This window comes from Phocoena sinus, chromosome 11 (genome assembly GCF_008692025.1).
Source record: "Phocoena sinus isolate mPhoSin1 chromosome 11, mPhoSin1.pri, whole genome shotgun sequence".
Lineage (NCBI taxonomy): Eukaryota > Metazoa > Chordata > Mammalia > Artiodactyla > Phocoenidae > Phocoena > Phocoena sinus.
In genome coordinates, this window is record NC_045773.1 from 68,360,380 (window position 1) to 68,375,870 (window position 15,491).

General features: G+C 38.8%; 1 protein-coding gene across 1 annotated transcript in view; it reads left to right on the forward strand.

The window, feature by feature from the left end:
• The window catches only part of DNAH8 (dynein axonemal heavy chain 8), a 323,349-nt gene that overhangs the window by 131,293 nt on the left and 176,565 nt on the right, over window positions 1-15,491 (forward strand). Inside the window, exons 39-42 of the mRNA XM_032647945.1 lie at window positions 53-155; window positions 1,170-1,274; window positions 1,644-1,805; window positions 12,386-12,610. Of these exons, the coding sequence (XP_032503836.1) occupies window positions 53-155; window positions 1,170-1,274; window positions 1,644-1,805; window positions 12,386-12,610 (595 nt within the window). The remainder of the gene's footprint in view (window positions 1-52; window positions 156-1,169; window positions 1,275-1,643; window positions 1,806-12,385; window positions 12,611-15,491) is intronic.

Sequence of the window (15,491 nt, forward strand, 5' to 3'; positions counted from 1 at the left end):
CAAAATTAATAATTCAGAAAAAAATTATTTGGTAACGTGACTTTATTTAAAGGTATTTGGAGAAGAAGCGATTACTATTTCCAAGATTCTTCTTTGTATCTGATCCAGTTCTCCTGGAAATTCTTGGACAAGCCAGTGATTCCCATACCATACAAGTATGTAATCTAATTATCTGTTACCTAAATCCTTTTTTTTCACAGCCTATGTATTAAAAAATAAAAATGAAGTTAATGTCTTAAAAGTGCAGTCAGGAAAGAAGAGTATTAAAAATTATGTTGGTTATAAACTGTCTTATTTTCTTTGTATTTGGAGCCCATCAGCCTGAGGCAAGAGTCACCGATTATGCAACTCACCAGCTGGGCGACCTTGGCCAGCTTCTTAATTTTCCTGTGCCTCAGTTTCCTTGTCTGTAAAATCAGGATATTAATCATTTCCACCTCATGGGATAGTCATAAGGATTACACGAGATAATTCATTGAAAAGTTCTGGACACACAGTATGTGCTCACTAAATGTAATTCATTGTTATGAGTATTTTAATCTAAATATTCTTAGATCAAATAGGGATTGTGGTTTGGATTTGTCCTTTTTTTGTCCCAAGTGCTTCTCAAATGCTTTTATTGCCATTTCCAAGGGCAATACTTCCAGGAGGAAGAGAAAAACTACAGAGAACTGGGTGTGAGAGGCACTGGAACACCCATCCCAGGGACATTTCTGGTTTGGGAATTTGGGAAACAGCTAGTAATACCTTCCTTGTTGGTTTCCAGGGAGTTGAGGGGATGAGAAAGGAAAGGAGGGAAGTAGAAGCTGTGTAAGGCAAACATAGAGCCAAGAGAGAAGGACTGAGCTGTCCCTGGGAGGGAAGAGGGCAGGAACCATGTGGTTCAGTGTCCATCGGGAGGAAGATGACAGTTACTAGTCAAATCTCCATAATGTAAGAGGTGCATTTGTAGGTCTTGGAGGAAACATTCTGTAGGGCTGGATTTTTAAAAGTGGGCTTCCAAGTCAGTCAAGGGTCAAAGAAGAGTCTTTTTTTTTTTTTGAGACAATGAAGTAAATTCTTAATCTCTTACAAATATAAAAAATAGTAAAGCTTTTAAAAACGTCTCAGTGACTTTTGTGTTTAACGTCATGTATGATGTGTTTGCTCTGTCTTGTGCTTTCTTATAGCCACATCTCCCTGCAGTGTCTGACAACATAAATGAGGTGACCTTTCACGCAAAAGACTATGATCGTATCATGGCTGTCATATCAAGAGAAGGAGAAAAAATTATTGTAATTTAACTTGGTTAAAATTTTATTAGGATTTCTTTAAAAATTTAGATTTGAGGAGAATGCAATTCTCTTATGAAAGAAAGGGAGGGGAGTGGTGTCGGGGTTTAGTTCTGTAGCCCTGGCTTTGTAACACACTAGTTTGGATAACTCATTTAACTTCTCTGAGGCTCATTTTATTATCTATACAATGAAAGTTTTAGACCAGATGATCTTTATAGTTCTTTCCACATATAGTATTAGTTGATTTTACTCGCTTTTAAAATATTTTATATGAAATTGTTTGCTTTGCCTGAGGTACTTTGATTTATGACATTTGTAAAAATACCGAATTATTATCAATTTGTAATGTATTTGTAATATATCTTTTAGTTGGATAATCCTGTTATGGCCAAAGGTCCCGTGGAGATTTGGCTTCTGGACATGTTAAAAATGCAGATGTCGTCCTTACATAATATAATTAGATCTGCATTCTATCAAATCAGTGATTCAGGATTTCAGCTCTTACCTTTCCTCAATCACTTTCCAGCACAGGTGAGAATACATGACATTTAAATAGCGAAATAAGGGGGAAAGATATTCAGGAAGCAGTTAGCCTGATGATGTGGAGGCTGTTCAAGCTTAGAACTAGTTAGAGAGGCCCACCCACCCTCAGCCCCCAACCACCTGCTTGACCACTTGCTTGTCCACCTACACCATTCTAGGCCAACCCATCCCATCCCTGAGAAGAGGATTTGCCACTGTTCTTCCATCATTGAGGATATACACTGAGACTAAAGCACTAACGAGAAATTTCATCTTATGTATAAGCGACACCTATCTATGTATAAAAACCGTCTATCTATATCTATTCATACATAAATATAGACACAGATATAGATATGGATATGGACATATATAAAAGGAAGGAGCATATCTTTTTATGAAATGAAACCCACCTTGCCTTTTGTTTATTTTGCCTTCAAATAATTAAAAATTGGCATAATTTGTTAAATACGACTAAGTTCCTTTTTAATATTTAATTAAATTAATTTATTTATTTGGCTGTGTCGGGTCTAAGTTGCAGCACATGGGATCTTCGTTGCGGCATGTGGGATTTTTCACTGTGACACGCTGGCTTCTCTCTACTTGTGGCGCACAGGCTCCAGAGCGCATGGGCTCAGTCATTGTGGTGCCCGGGCTTAGTTGTCCCGTGGCATGTGGGATCTTAGCTCCCCGACCAAGGATCAAACCTGCGTCCCCTGCTTTGGAAGGCAGATTCTTAACCAATGGACCACCAGGGAAGTCCCACGTTAAATGTGACGAAGTTTTAAAGAGAGAAGACCTTGAAGAGGCTGGAGCAGGTGTTCTCTTGAACAACTCTCCTGCCCTTTGGCTCTTAGAAGTGCATTGTCAGGTGCCAGGTATTATTAAAACGGGGCACAGAAAATGAAGAGCTAACAGTTCCATTACATTTTCAGCCAAGATAAATGAAAAGTGTTGGTTTGTGATCTGGGTCAGAGATAGTGTGGGATAGAAGGCAAGAGCTATCCAAGGAAAATATAGGCAGGTTTTACTTCCCCAGCTGCTCCTCCCAACCTGAACTCCAAATCCTATGTTACTGCACACACAGTGGAGGCAGCTGAAATGATATGAAATTATTCAAATGACAAGTACAGACATAAAATCAACCTTCACTGGAGAGAATATTTTAATATTGTTTTTGTATTGTATAATATCCTTGGTAAACTTTAATACTCTTATTAGCATTTGCGATAAAGCTTTATAAAATACTTTATTTGATAAGCTGAGAAAAATAGCTCCTTAGACTAAATCAACATACTTTCTGTCTCTCAGGAAAGCTTGATCACCCTTTCTACGCTGAAGGAGATATAGGATTAAAGTTGGAAAAGTTGAAAAGCAAATTTAAAGTAGCAGCGAAGTTGAACAGGATATAGTAGGAAAGTTGACTAACTCTTAGGACTTTATTTAATGTGTGTGTATATACATATATATATACACATACACACAAAGATTTTTAGATAAAAATCTTAACATTGTAGTGGGCAAATTTCAGTTTTCTGGAAAAATTGCTTTAAAGAGTAATGAATATATAAATATATAAATATATTCATTCTATATTCATTCAATATATAGTCATTCAATATATTCACTCAATATATATATTACTCTTTAAATTGCATTTTATTTCATTTATTTTTAAAATAAATAAATTTATTTATTTATTTACTTGTTTATTTTTGGCTGTGTTGGGTCTTCGTTGCTGCGTGCCGGCTTTCTCTAGTTGCAGCGAGCAGGGGCTATTCATCATTGCTGTGCATGGGCTTCGCATTGTGGTGGCTTCTTTTGTTGTGGAGCACAGGCTCTAGGCGCGCGGGCTTCAGTAGCTGTGGCACACAGGCTCAGTAGTTGTGGCTCACGGGCTCTAGGGCTCAGGCTCAGTAGTTGTGGCACATGAGCTTCGTTGCTCCATGGCACGTGGGATCTTCCTGGACCAGGGATCAAACCTGTGTCCTGTGCATTGGCAGGCGGATTCTTAACCACTGTGCCACCAGGGAAGTCCCTAAACTGCATTTTACAAAGCAGGTTTCCCAAATAAATTTGCCTATTATACAATGTTAACTTTTTATCTAAAATTGTTTAAAATTTCACCTCTGTTTTCTTCTCAAACCCGTTTTTAAGATTATGAACACAATGGATCCTTGTTGCAAAAATTGGGGAAAACTTGAAGAATATGAAAGTGAAAATAAAAATTTCCCATTTTTCCACCACTTGGAAATGATGACTTAATATTTCCATGTGGTCCCTTTCAGTATTTTTTAATATGCTTATTATAAGCATCAAATAATATTGATGAGAATGAGCATTATTTTATTTTTTATTGTAATGAAATATCCTCCAGTTTTCCCTGTGAAGTCTGCTGCCTTCTTAAACCTAGTGAAAAACATAATTTAAGCTTTTCTTGGTGACTTAGGGTAGTCATTTTATTTTTCTCATCATTATTAGATTATAATTACTATACAATGTTGTGTTAGTTTATGCTGTACAACAAAGTGAATCAGTTATATGTATACACATACCTGCATACCCCCTCCTTCTTGGGCCTACCTCCCACCCTCCCCATCCCACCCCTCTAGGTTGTCACAAAGCACCGAGCTGATCTCCCTGTGCTATACAGCAGCTTCCCACTAGCTATCTATTTTACACATGGTAATGTATATATGTCAATGTTACTTTCTCAGTTCGTCCCACCCTCCCCTTCCTCCTCTGTGTCCACAAGTCTGTTCTCTATGTCTGCGTCTCTATTCCTGCCCTGCTAGTAGGTTCATCAGTACCATTTTTCTAGATTCCATACATATGTGTTAATATACGGTATTTGGTTTTTCTTTCTGACTTACTTCACTCTGCATGACGGACTCTAGGTCCATCCACATCACTAACAATGACTCAATTTCATTCCTTTTTATGGCTGATATTCCACTGTATATATGTACCACATCATCTCTGTCCATTCATCTGTTGATGGACATTTAGGTTGCCTCCATGTCCTGGCTGTTGTAAATAGTGCTGCACTGAACATTGTGGTACATGACTCTTTTTGAATTATGGTTTTCTCAGGGTATATGCCCAGTAGTGGGATGGCTGGGTCATATGGTAGTTGTATTTTTAGTTTTGTAAGGAACCTCCATACTGTTCTCCATAGTGGCTGTATCAATTTACATTCCCACCAACAGTGCAGGAGGGTTCCCTTTTCTCCACACTCTCCAGCATGTATTGTTTGTAGATTTTTTGATGATGGCCATTCTGACCGGTGTGAGGTGATACCTCATTGTGGTTTTGATTTGCATTTCTCTAATGATTAGTGATGTTGAGCATCTTTTCAAGTGCTTGTTGGCCATCTGTGTGTCTTCTTTGGAGAAATGTCTATTTAGGTCTTCTGCCCATTTTTGGATTGAGTTGTTTGTTTTTATTGATATTAAGCTGCATGAGCTACTTGAATATTTTGGAGATTAATCCTCTGTCAGTTGCTTCATTTGCAAATATTTTCTCCCATTCTGAGGGCTGTCTTTTCATCTAGTTTATGGTTTCCTTTGCTGTGCAAAAGCTTTGAAGTTTCATTAGGTCCCATTTATTTATTTTTGCTTTTATTTCCATCTCTTTAGGAGGTGGGCCGAAAAGGATCTTGCTGTGATTTATGTCAAGGAGTGTGCCACCTCTGTTTTCCTCTAAGAGTTTTATAGAGTCTGTCCTTAGATTTAGGTCTTTAAATCCATTTTGAGTTTATTTTTGTGTACGGTGTTGGGAAGTGTTCTAATTTCATTCTTTTACATGTAGCTGTCCAGTTTTCCCAGCACCACTATTGAAGAGGCTGTCTTTTCTCCATTGTATATTGCCTCCTTTGTCAAAGATAAGGTGACCATAGGTGCATGGGTTTATCTCTGGGCTTTCTATCCTATTCCATTGATATATATTCCTATTTTTCTGCCTGTACCATACTGTCTTGATTACTGCAGCTTTGTGGTATAGTCTGAAGTCAGGGAGCCTGATTCCTCCAGCTCCGTTTTTCTTTCTTAAGGTTGCTTTGGCTATTCGGGGTCTTTTGTGTTTCCATACATACTGTAAAATTTTTTGTTCTAGGTCTGTGATAAAATACCATAGGTGATATGATAGGGATTGCACTGAATTTGTAGACTGCTTTGGGTAGTATAGTCATTTCCACAATGTTGATTCTTCCAACCCAAGAACATGGTATATCTCTCCATCTATTTATATCATCTTTGACTACTTTCATCAGTGTCTTATAGTTTTCGGCATACAGGTCTTTTGTCTCCATTGGTAAGTTTATTCCTAGGTATTTTATTCTTTTTGTTTCAATAATAAATGGGATTGTTTCCTTAATTTCTATTTCTGAAATTTCATTGTTAGTGAACAGGAATGTAAGAGATTTCTGTGTATTAATTTTGTATCCTACGACTTTAGTAAATTTGTTGATTAGCTCTAGTAGTTTTCTGGTGGCACCTTTAGGATTTTCTATGTATAGTATCATGTCATCTGCAAACAGTGCCAATTTTAGTTCTTCTTTTGACATTTGGATTCCTTTTATATCTTTTTATTCTCCGATTGCCGTGGCTATGATTTCCAAAACTATGTTGAAAAATAGTGGTGAGAGTGAGCACCCTTGTCTTGTTCCTGATCTTAGAGGAAATGGTTTCAGTTTTTCACCACTGAGAATTTTGTTTGCTGTCGGTTTGTCATATATGGCCTTTGTTATGTTGAGGTAGGTTGCTTCTGTGCCCACTTTCTGGAAAGTTTTTATCATAAATGGGGGTTGAATTTTGTCGGAAACTTTTTCTGCATCGATTGAGATTATTCTATGGTTTTTATCTGTCAGTTTGTTAATATGGTGTAATCACATTGATTGATTTGCATATATTGAAGAATCCTTGCATTCCTGGGATAAACCCCACTTGATCCTGGTGTATGACCCATGTAATGTGTTGTTGATTCTGTTTGCTAGTATTTTGTTGAGGCTTTTTGCATCTATGTTCAACAGTGATATTGGTCTGTAATTTTCTTTTTCTGTGTTATCTTTGTCTGGTTTTGGTATCAGGGTGATGGTAGCCTTGTTGAATGAGTTTGGGAGTGTTCATTCCTCTGCTGTATTTTGGAAGAGTTTGAGAAGGATAGGTGTTAGCTCTTCTCTAAATGTTTGGTAGAATTCGCCTGTGAAGCCGTCTGGGCCTGCGCTTTTGTTTGTTGGAAGATATTTAATCACAGTTTCAATTTCAGTGCTTGTGATTGGTCTGTTCATAGTTTCTGTCTCTTCTTGGTTCAGGCTTGGAAGATTGTACTTTCCTAAGAATTTGTCCATTTCTTCCAGGTTGTCCATTTTATTGGCATATAGTTGCTTGTAGTAATCTCTCATGATTCTTTGTATTTCTGCAGTGTCAGTTGTTACTTCTTGTTCATTTCTAAATCTGTTGATTTGAGTCTTCTCCCTTTTTTTCTTGATGAGTCTGGCTAATGGTTTATCAGTTTTGTTTATCTTCTCAAAGTTTCAGCTTTTAGTTTTATTGATTTTTGCTATTGTTTCCTTCATTTCTTTTTCATTTATTTCTGATCTGATTTTTATGATTTCTTTCCTTCTACTAATTTTGGGGTTTTTTTTTCTTCTTTCTCTAATTGCTTTAGGTGTAAGGTTAGGTTGTTTATTTGAGATTTTTCTTGTTTCCTGACGTAGGATTGTATTGCTATAAACTTCCCTCTTAGAACTGCTTTTCTACCTCCCATAGGTTTTGGGTCATCATGTTTTCATTGTCATTTGCTTTTAGGTATTTTTTGATTTCCTCAGTGATCTCTTGGTTGTTTAGTAGCATATTGTTTAGCCTCCATGTTTTTTTTTCTCTTACAGTTTTTTTCCTGTATTTGATATCTAGACTCATAGTGTTGTAGTTGGAAAAGATACTTGATATGATTTCAATTTTCTTAAATTACCAAGCCTTGATTTGTGACCCAAGATGTGATCTATCCTGGAGAATGTTCTATGAGCAGTTGAGAAGAAAGTGTATTCTGTTTTTGGATGGAATGTCCTATAAGTGTCAATTAAGTCCATCTGGTCTGATGTGTCATTTAAGGCTTGTGTTTCCTTATTAATTTTCTGTCTGGATGATCTGTCCATTGGTGTAAGTGAGGCATTAAAGTCTCCCTCTATTATTGTGTTAGTGTTGATTTCCCCTTTTGTGGCTGTTAGCCTCTATTTTATGTATTGAGGTGCTCCTATGTTGGGTGCATAAATATTTACAATTGTTATATCTTGCTCTTGGATTGATCCCTTGATCATTATGTAGTGTCCTTCCTTGTCTCTTGTAATAGTCTTTATTTTAAAGTCTATTTTGTCTGATATGAGTATTGCTTACTCCAGCTTTCTTTAGATTTCCCTTTGCATGGAATATCTTTTTCTATCCCCTCACTTTCAGTCTGTATGTGTCCCTAGGTCTGAAGTGGGTCTCTTGTAGACAGCATATATATGGGTCTTATTTTTGTATCCATTCAGCCAGTCTGTGTCCTTTGGTTGGGGCATTTAATCCATTTACATTTTTTTAAAATTTATTTATTTATTTATTTATGGCCACATTGGGTCTTCATTGTGGTGCATGGGCCTCTCATTGCAGTGGCTTCTCTTGTTGTGGAGCACAGGCTTCAGGCACACGGGCTTCAGTAGTTGTTGCATGTGGGCTCAGTAGTTGGGGCTCATGGGCTCTAGAGCGCAGGCTCAGTTGTTGTGGCACATGGACTTAGTTGCTCTGTGGCATGTAGGATCTTCCCAGACCAGGGATCGAACCCGTGTCCCCTGCATTGGCAGGCGGATTCTTAACCACTGCGCCACCAGGGAACTCCCTAATCCATTTACATTTAAGGTGATTATTGATATGTATGTTCCGATAACCATTTTCTTAAATGTTTTGGATTTGTTTTTGTAGGTCTTTTCCTTCTCTTCTTTTTCATGCCTAGAGGAGTTGTTTAGCATTTGTTATAAAGCTGGTTTGGTGGTGCTGAATTCTCTTAACTTTTGCTTGTCTCTAAATCTTTTGATTTCTCTGTCGAATCTGAATGAGATCCTTGCTGGGTAGAGTAATCTTGGTTGGAGGTTTTTCCCTTTCATCGCTCTAAATATGTCTTGCCACTCCCTCTGGCTTGCAGAGTTTCTGCTGAAAGATCAGCTGTTAACCTTATGGGGATTAACTTGTATGTTGTTTTTCCCTTGATGCTTTAATTTTTTTTTGTTTAATTTTTGATAGTTTGATTAATATGTGTCTTGGTGTGTTTCTTCTTGGATTTATCCTATATGGGACTCTCTAGGCTTCCTGGACTTGACTGACCATTTCTTTTCCCATGTTATGGAAGTTTTCAACCGTAATCTCTTCAAATATTTTCTCAGCCCCTTTCTTTTTCTCTTCTTCTTTTGGGAACCCTATAATTCAAATATTGGTGTGCTTAATGTCCCAGAGGTCTCTGAGACTGTCCTCATTTCTTTTCATTCTTTTTTCTTTATTCTGCTCTGCTACAGTTATTTCCACCATTCTATCTTCCAGCTCCCTTATCCCTTCTTCTGCCTCTGTTATTGATTCCTTCTAGTGTATTTTTCATTTCACCATTGATTGTCTGTTCTTTAGTTCTTTTAGGTCCCTGTTAAACATTTCTTGTATCTTCTTGATCCATGCCTTCATTCTATTTCCAAGATTTTGGATCATCTTTACTATCATTACTCTGAATTGTTTTTCAGGTAGTTTGCCTATTTCCTCTTCATTTTTTTGGTCTTGTGGGTTTTTATCTTGCTCCTTTGTCTGCAAGATAATTCTCTGTCTTCTCATTTTGTCTTATTTACTGTGTTTGAGGTCTTCTTTCCCTAGGCTGCAGGATTGTAGTTTCTCTTGCTTCTGTTCTCTGCCCCTGATGCTGAGGTCGGTCCGGTAGCTTGTGTAGGCTTCCTGATGGGAGGGACTGGTGCCTGCGTTCTGGTGGGTGGAGCTGAGTCTTTTCCCTCTGATGGGCAGGGCCATGTCAGGTGGTGTGTTTTGGGGTGTCCGTGAACTTAGTATGACTTTAGGTAGCCTGTCTGCTGATGGGTGGGTTTGTGTCTCTGTCTTGTTTGTTGTTTGGTCTGAGGTGTCCAGCACTGCGAACTGCAGGCAGTAGAATGGAGTCTTGTATTCAGATAGAGGCCTCCTGGAGAGCTCTCACTGCTTAACATTCCCTGGGACTGGGAATTCTCTGGTGGTCCAGCATCCTGGACTCAGCGCTCCCTCCCCAGAGGCTCAGGCTGACTTGCAGCCAGGGAACTAAGACTGTGCACGTTGCTCATTATGGCAATAAAGGGGATTTTTTTTTAAAAAAAGATATAAAAGACAAATGAAACCCCAGACAAATGGTAAAAGCAAAATCAAACAAAGAGAAACAGGGAAACACACACATACAAAAGAAACAAAAACAGAACAAAATAAAACAAAAAGGAAGAGAACAACCAGACAAACAAAAGAACCTGAAAACAAAATCAAACAATTAAAAACAAAACTAACAGAAACAAAGAGCCCAAAAACAAAACCAGAGCAGAGTGCCAACTGAAGAATAAAGCAAAGAAACAAAAACTGACAGAAATGTTAAAAAAGAAAAAAGGGAAAAAACACAGAAGAAAAGCAAAGTAGAAACAGAAATATAAAAATATAAAAAATACATTAAAGAAAAAGAAGAAAAAATGGGAGAACACAGAACAACTGAAAAGCAAAGTAAAAATAGAAATATATTTAAAAAATTAATAAAAGATATGTTAAAAAACAAGAAAATCCCAAAAGACTAAATAAGACTAATAACAACAAAACAAGAACAACAACCAAAAAAAGAACCAACAACAGAACAAATCAAAACATAATAAAAATAATAGCAATAATAATGTTATCTAAGCTGTCAGTGTCCTTGCTCCTGCTGTGAGCCACAGCCCACTTCCACCTCCCCAAGAGGCCCTCCACTGCCTCTGGGCTGTTCTCTGGACCTGTTGTGTGCCCTGTGGGGACCACTCAGGCTCTGATCTGGCCCAGTTCCTGCATGTGCTGCCCCCAAAGTCCACAGCTGCCAGCGCTAGACTGTGTTCATATGTGGGAACTCTCATTGTCTACTCAAATATTCCATGGGTGCAGGTTCTACCTCGCTGATTGTGGGGATTTAATCTGCAGCTTGTGCAGCTAATGGGAAGATTTTCGATCCTCTTCCTTGGTTGCCCCACCCCTGGGGTTCAGCTTTGATTTTATCCCACCTCTGTATGTGGGCCATCCACAGGAGTCTGCTCCTGGGGCTGCCCTGAAGCACTTGGGTCTGACCCAGTAAGGACAGGGTGCAAAGGTGGTATGGCTGCTTGGGTTGTGGGAGCCCCAGTGGTACCAAATGTGCAGGGAAGCCAGTAGCCACGGGTGCAAGAGATATCAGGATAGTTATCATTTTAAAGATCAGTTTTTAGAATGTACCTCTATGTAGTGATTTTGCAGGGTCTGCAAGTCTGTTTGGTCTTTAAATCAAGAAAGCCTTACACTACTGTTTCTGTGTTGTTTCTCTTTGCTTTGTGCAAATAGAATCTGCTTGCTCTTGGGAGCTACCTGACAGCAGCTATTTCCTCTACATCCCATTACTCCTCTCAGCCAGGTGCTTCATTTATCTTTACCTGCAGACCCCAGGATTGGCCACTACTCTAGCAGGAAAATTATTGAAGTTCCAGAGGAAGCAGGGATAAGGAAAGGGTTTTATTCCTGCTTTACCTACATCGAATGCCATGCCTGCAGTACCCGCATTCCCTCAGACACTTTCCTTCCCCTGCCAGATATGGAATTCCTTTTTGGTCCAAATGATCTTGGATCTGTTGCTTGACTCCGGGGATGAACAAAAGCTCCCAAAGGGACAATTGTTGCAGTGAGCGGGTGAGGGTAGGGCATGTTCTGACCACTTTTATTTCCTTTTCTGCAGCAGAAATTGTAGGTAAGGTGACAGTCCACTCACAGTTTCCTTATGCCTTCATCAGGAGACAAAGGACAAGCTTTTCCCCTTCTCACTTTCTGTCTGTCTCTCTCGTAGATAAATATATAGACAGAGAAGTAGATGTAGATAAAGATATGGATATTAGAGAGAGTGTGAGATTAAGAAAAGAGATAGGCAGCATATCCTTTTTAGAAGATGCAAAGAAACCTTTGCAAAACCCTGCTGAAGAAAAACACACAGTCGTCTATTAATTCCATTTCTTTTCTTGAGAAAGAAAAATCACTGTATGAAGGTATATGGGTCTCAGGCCCTCTGCAGAAAATTTCCCAAGCATCTTCCGTTAACGCACATATAATTCCATAAATCATAGCAATTGTTCAAATTTATTATTTATCTATCGACATTGAAATAATTAAATAATCAATAGTTTGAACTTTAAATGTTTTTACCCTTTGGGAGTAGAAAAACGCATGTCCCTTTTTTAGTTTAAAATCGGTAAGACTGTTCACCTTTATGTGACTAAGTGACCACTAAATTTTATTGCAGATGTGCTTTAAATATTTGGTAAATTTATTTGTCTTCTGGATTTGTAGGTTGGGCTTCTGGGACTTCAGATGTTGTGGACACATGATTCAGAAGAGGCTTTAAATAATGCAAAAGATGACAGGAAAATCATGCAAGTGACCAATCAGAAATTTTTGGATATTCTAAATACTCTAATTGGTCAGACAACACATGACCTGAGCAAGTTTGATAGAGTGAAATTTGAAACTCTAATTACCATCCATGTGCATCAGAGAGATATTTTTGATGACTTGGTAAAGTATCATTTTTTTCTTAATTTAAAATAATTTAGTATACTAATTAATAAGTTAGTGCTTCTAATAATGAACAGTTAAGTATTATATGTATTTCTTAACTTATATGAACCTTCCATCTGCTTGGTCCTTTTTCACAACTCTCCAGTATAGTTGTATAGTTGTCTACAACTATACAATGTCTACAAATATCTATATTTGGAGGTTTTAACAATCGTATGTGTATATTCACCTTTGGCATTCTGAAAGTCTGGAATCAACTGATGTGATTTGAACTAATTGTTTCATTAAACCAATAACCAGGGATGTGATATAATTTAGGTGGGCTTGATCACGAGTTATGATAATGTTAGTTCATAACTTGGCCCCCGTACAGAGAGGGCAAGGAGAGCCTGAAGAGAGAGGCATGTTACTCCCGGTTGGTAGGTGGAAGTTTTAATAAGCCAGGAAGTTTACTCATGAGGCTTCTCTTGGGCAGCCATGAGCAGAGTAGATCTCTGCATTTGTCTGCCAAAATTTTCTAAGTTTATATAGAGGCCTTAACTGTCACATATACCATGCAGGTGGTCTCAACAACACATTGCTCTCTCAAGGCTGCGTCCTTGAAAACAGCCCCACTGTGGGAACAGTGGGCAGAATGCCCATTCCAAGGACAGGGAAGGGGATGAGGATCCTCCAATTGCCTGCGTCCATCCAGCTCATGGGTCAACCCGCAGTCATGTCTTCTAGATTACCTCTTCCAACAGATGAGCCAACTGTGAAAGAAGTCCAGATTGAATAGAACCAAGCTTCAGGGAACTCTTATGGCTGTTCAACTGATAGTGTCCAACAGGGCATTATGGGCTTGCTTTGGGCAAGGTTCTGCTGGGTGGGAGTAAGAGGGATGATATTTGAATTCCCTTTGGAAATAGAACCCTAACCTGTGGTCTTGAGCAGTAGTTATCTATTATGGTGTAGGGGCCCCAGGTGGCTTTGATATTGCACCATTTGACTAGTTTTGTCTTTAACGACCACTGCTTTATTCTATTTGATTTTATCTCTCTTTTAGGCCTCTTTTTTCTTCATCAGAGACACAATTCTTGCAACTTGGGGTGCTTTTTTAGAGACTATGATCCCAGGATATCTGTTTCAAATTTGTATCAAAAGTTCTGATCAGATAAGTTGTATTTATTGAAGATTGAAGGACATGTAGTCTGTCTATTCCCCTGTAATCTAGATCCTTCTTTCTCAAAGTGTTGTATGACAATCAGCTGTATTGGGCCTCACCTAGGGGCTTGTTAGAAAAGCAGAATCTTCAGCCTTCGCACCAGACCTACTGAACCATAATCTGCATTTCAGTACGATTTCCAGGTGATTCATACGTGTATTAAGGTTCCAGAAACACTGTTCTTGGATTTCTCTGGTTCAAGCTAACCATCAAAAAGCCGCATACTTAGACCATATTGCTTTGGCCTTCTACAGATTTGCTTTCACTGAGTTGCGATTACCATTATACTTTGGCTTTCCTTGAAGTCCACTTCAAGAAACGTTCATATGGAATCCATTACTATACCTGCTATGAATGTACTATTGAGGATATCTATACATCTCTCACCGACTCTTAAAGCTGATGTCTTATGGAAGAAATTTCTTTTTAAAATCAAAATGCTCAGCACATCTTTACTTTCTGTACAGAATGGATTTTTTAAAAGAAAATATACACACAATTAAGACTGTGAAACTGTTTTCTTTTTGTCTTAATTGCTACTGAACTCATGGTCAGTTTGCATTCCAAGTAAAATGAGATCTCATGGCCAGCATATATGCATTTTATCTTCCCATGTCTAATGCTTAGAATAGACTGACGTACAGTAACAACTCAGTAAATATTAGCTATTCTTCTTTACTTTTTCCTCCTCCACCCCCTCTTTACCATCTAATTGGATTGTTGAAAGTAGCTAGCTGACCGCATCTCCATGGCTGAGGGTCCTGTGTTAGAGAACAGAGTCCCTGGGGGCGGTACTGGACTATGTTACCTGAAAGCAGGTGTTTTAAGATGATGAATACAAACTGCACTTTAAGAGGGAAGATAGGAATTCTTAACTGGAGGGGGAAGCAAGATCATAAACAATGAAACAACAAAATGCAAGATGGTAAATAGCATGAAGACTTGATTAGATGGAGAACTGAGCATTGTACAGTTGCCAGAGTCCGTTTTTTAGTGTCGAATGACCTGGAAGTGGGCCCTGGGTTGCAGAGCAGTGAAGAGGACCACTTGCCCCTTCCTATGTTGGTTCCCCTGAGTGGGCAGGACCGGGGTTTCTCCAGGTTTGCTGATGCAAAGTCATGAAGCACTGTAGAACGTGATGGCGGTGGGATGTTGTTCCTAAACGTGCTCACCCGGTTTCTATCTCTTGCATCCATGGTGGTGGGAGCCCAGTACCTCTTGCCCCATGGGTATAAGCTGATGACTGGGCAGATTGATTGGTTTGGCCACAATGCTGGTGCAAGAAGTCATGTATGCATATATGACCATGCATTTCTCTGCTTAATCCCTTCCCATTTCTCATGGCTTCCCATTGCCATGAGAACAATGCCCAACCTCTTTCCTCTGCCCTGTGAAACCTCAGCTCTCACTCTTTCTCCAGAGTCCTGGATGCCTCAGCTGTACTGGACTTCTTTCAGTTTCTTGAACATGCCAGTCAGATCTTCTGGGTCTTCATCTAGAATGTTTTGCCCTCCCACACCTCCATCACCCCTTCTGTTTTATTTCCCTGGCTAATTCCTACTATTATTGCAGGGTTTAGTTTAGATGTTTCTTTCTCCAAGTATCCCCCTCAGACCTTCTACACTAGGTGAGGTCTTCTTGCTACATAATTTCATTACCCTGAGTTTCTTTTCC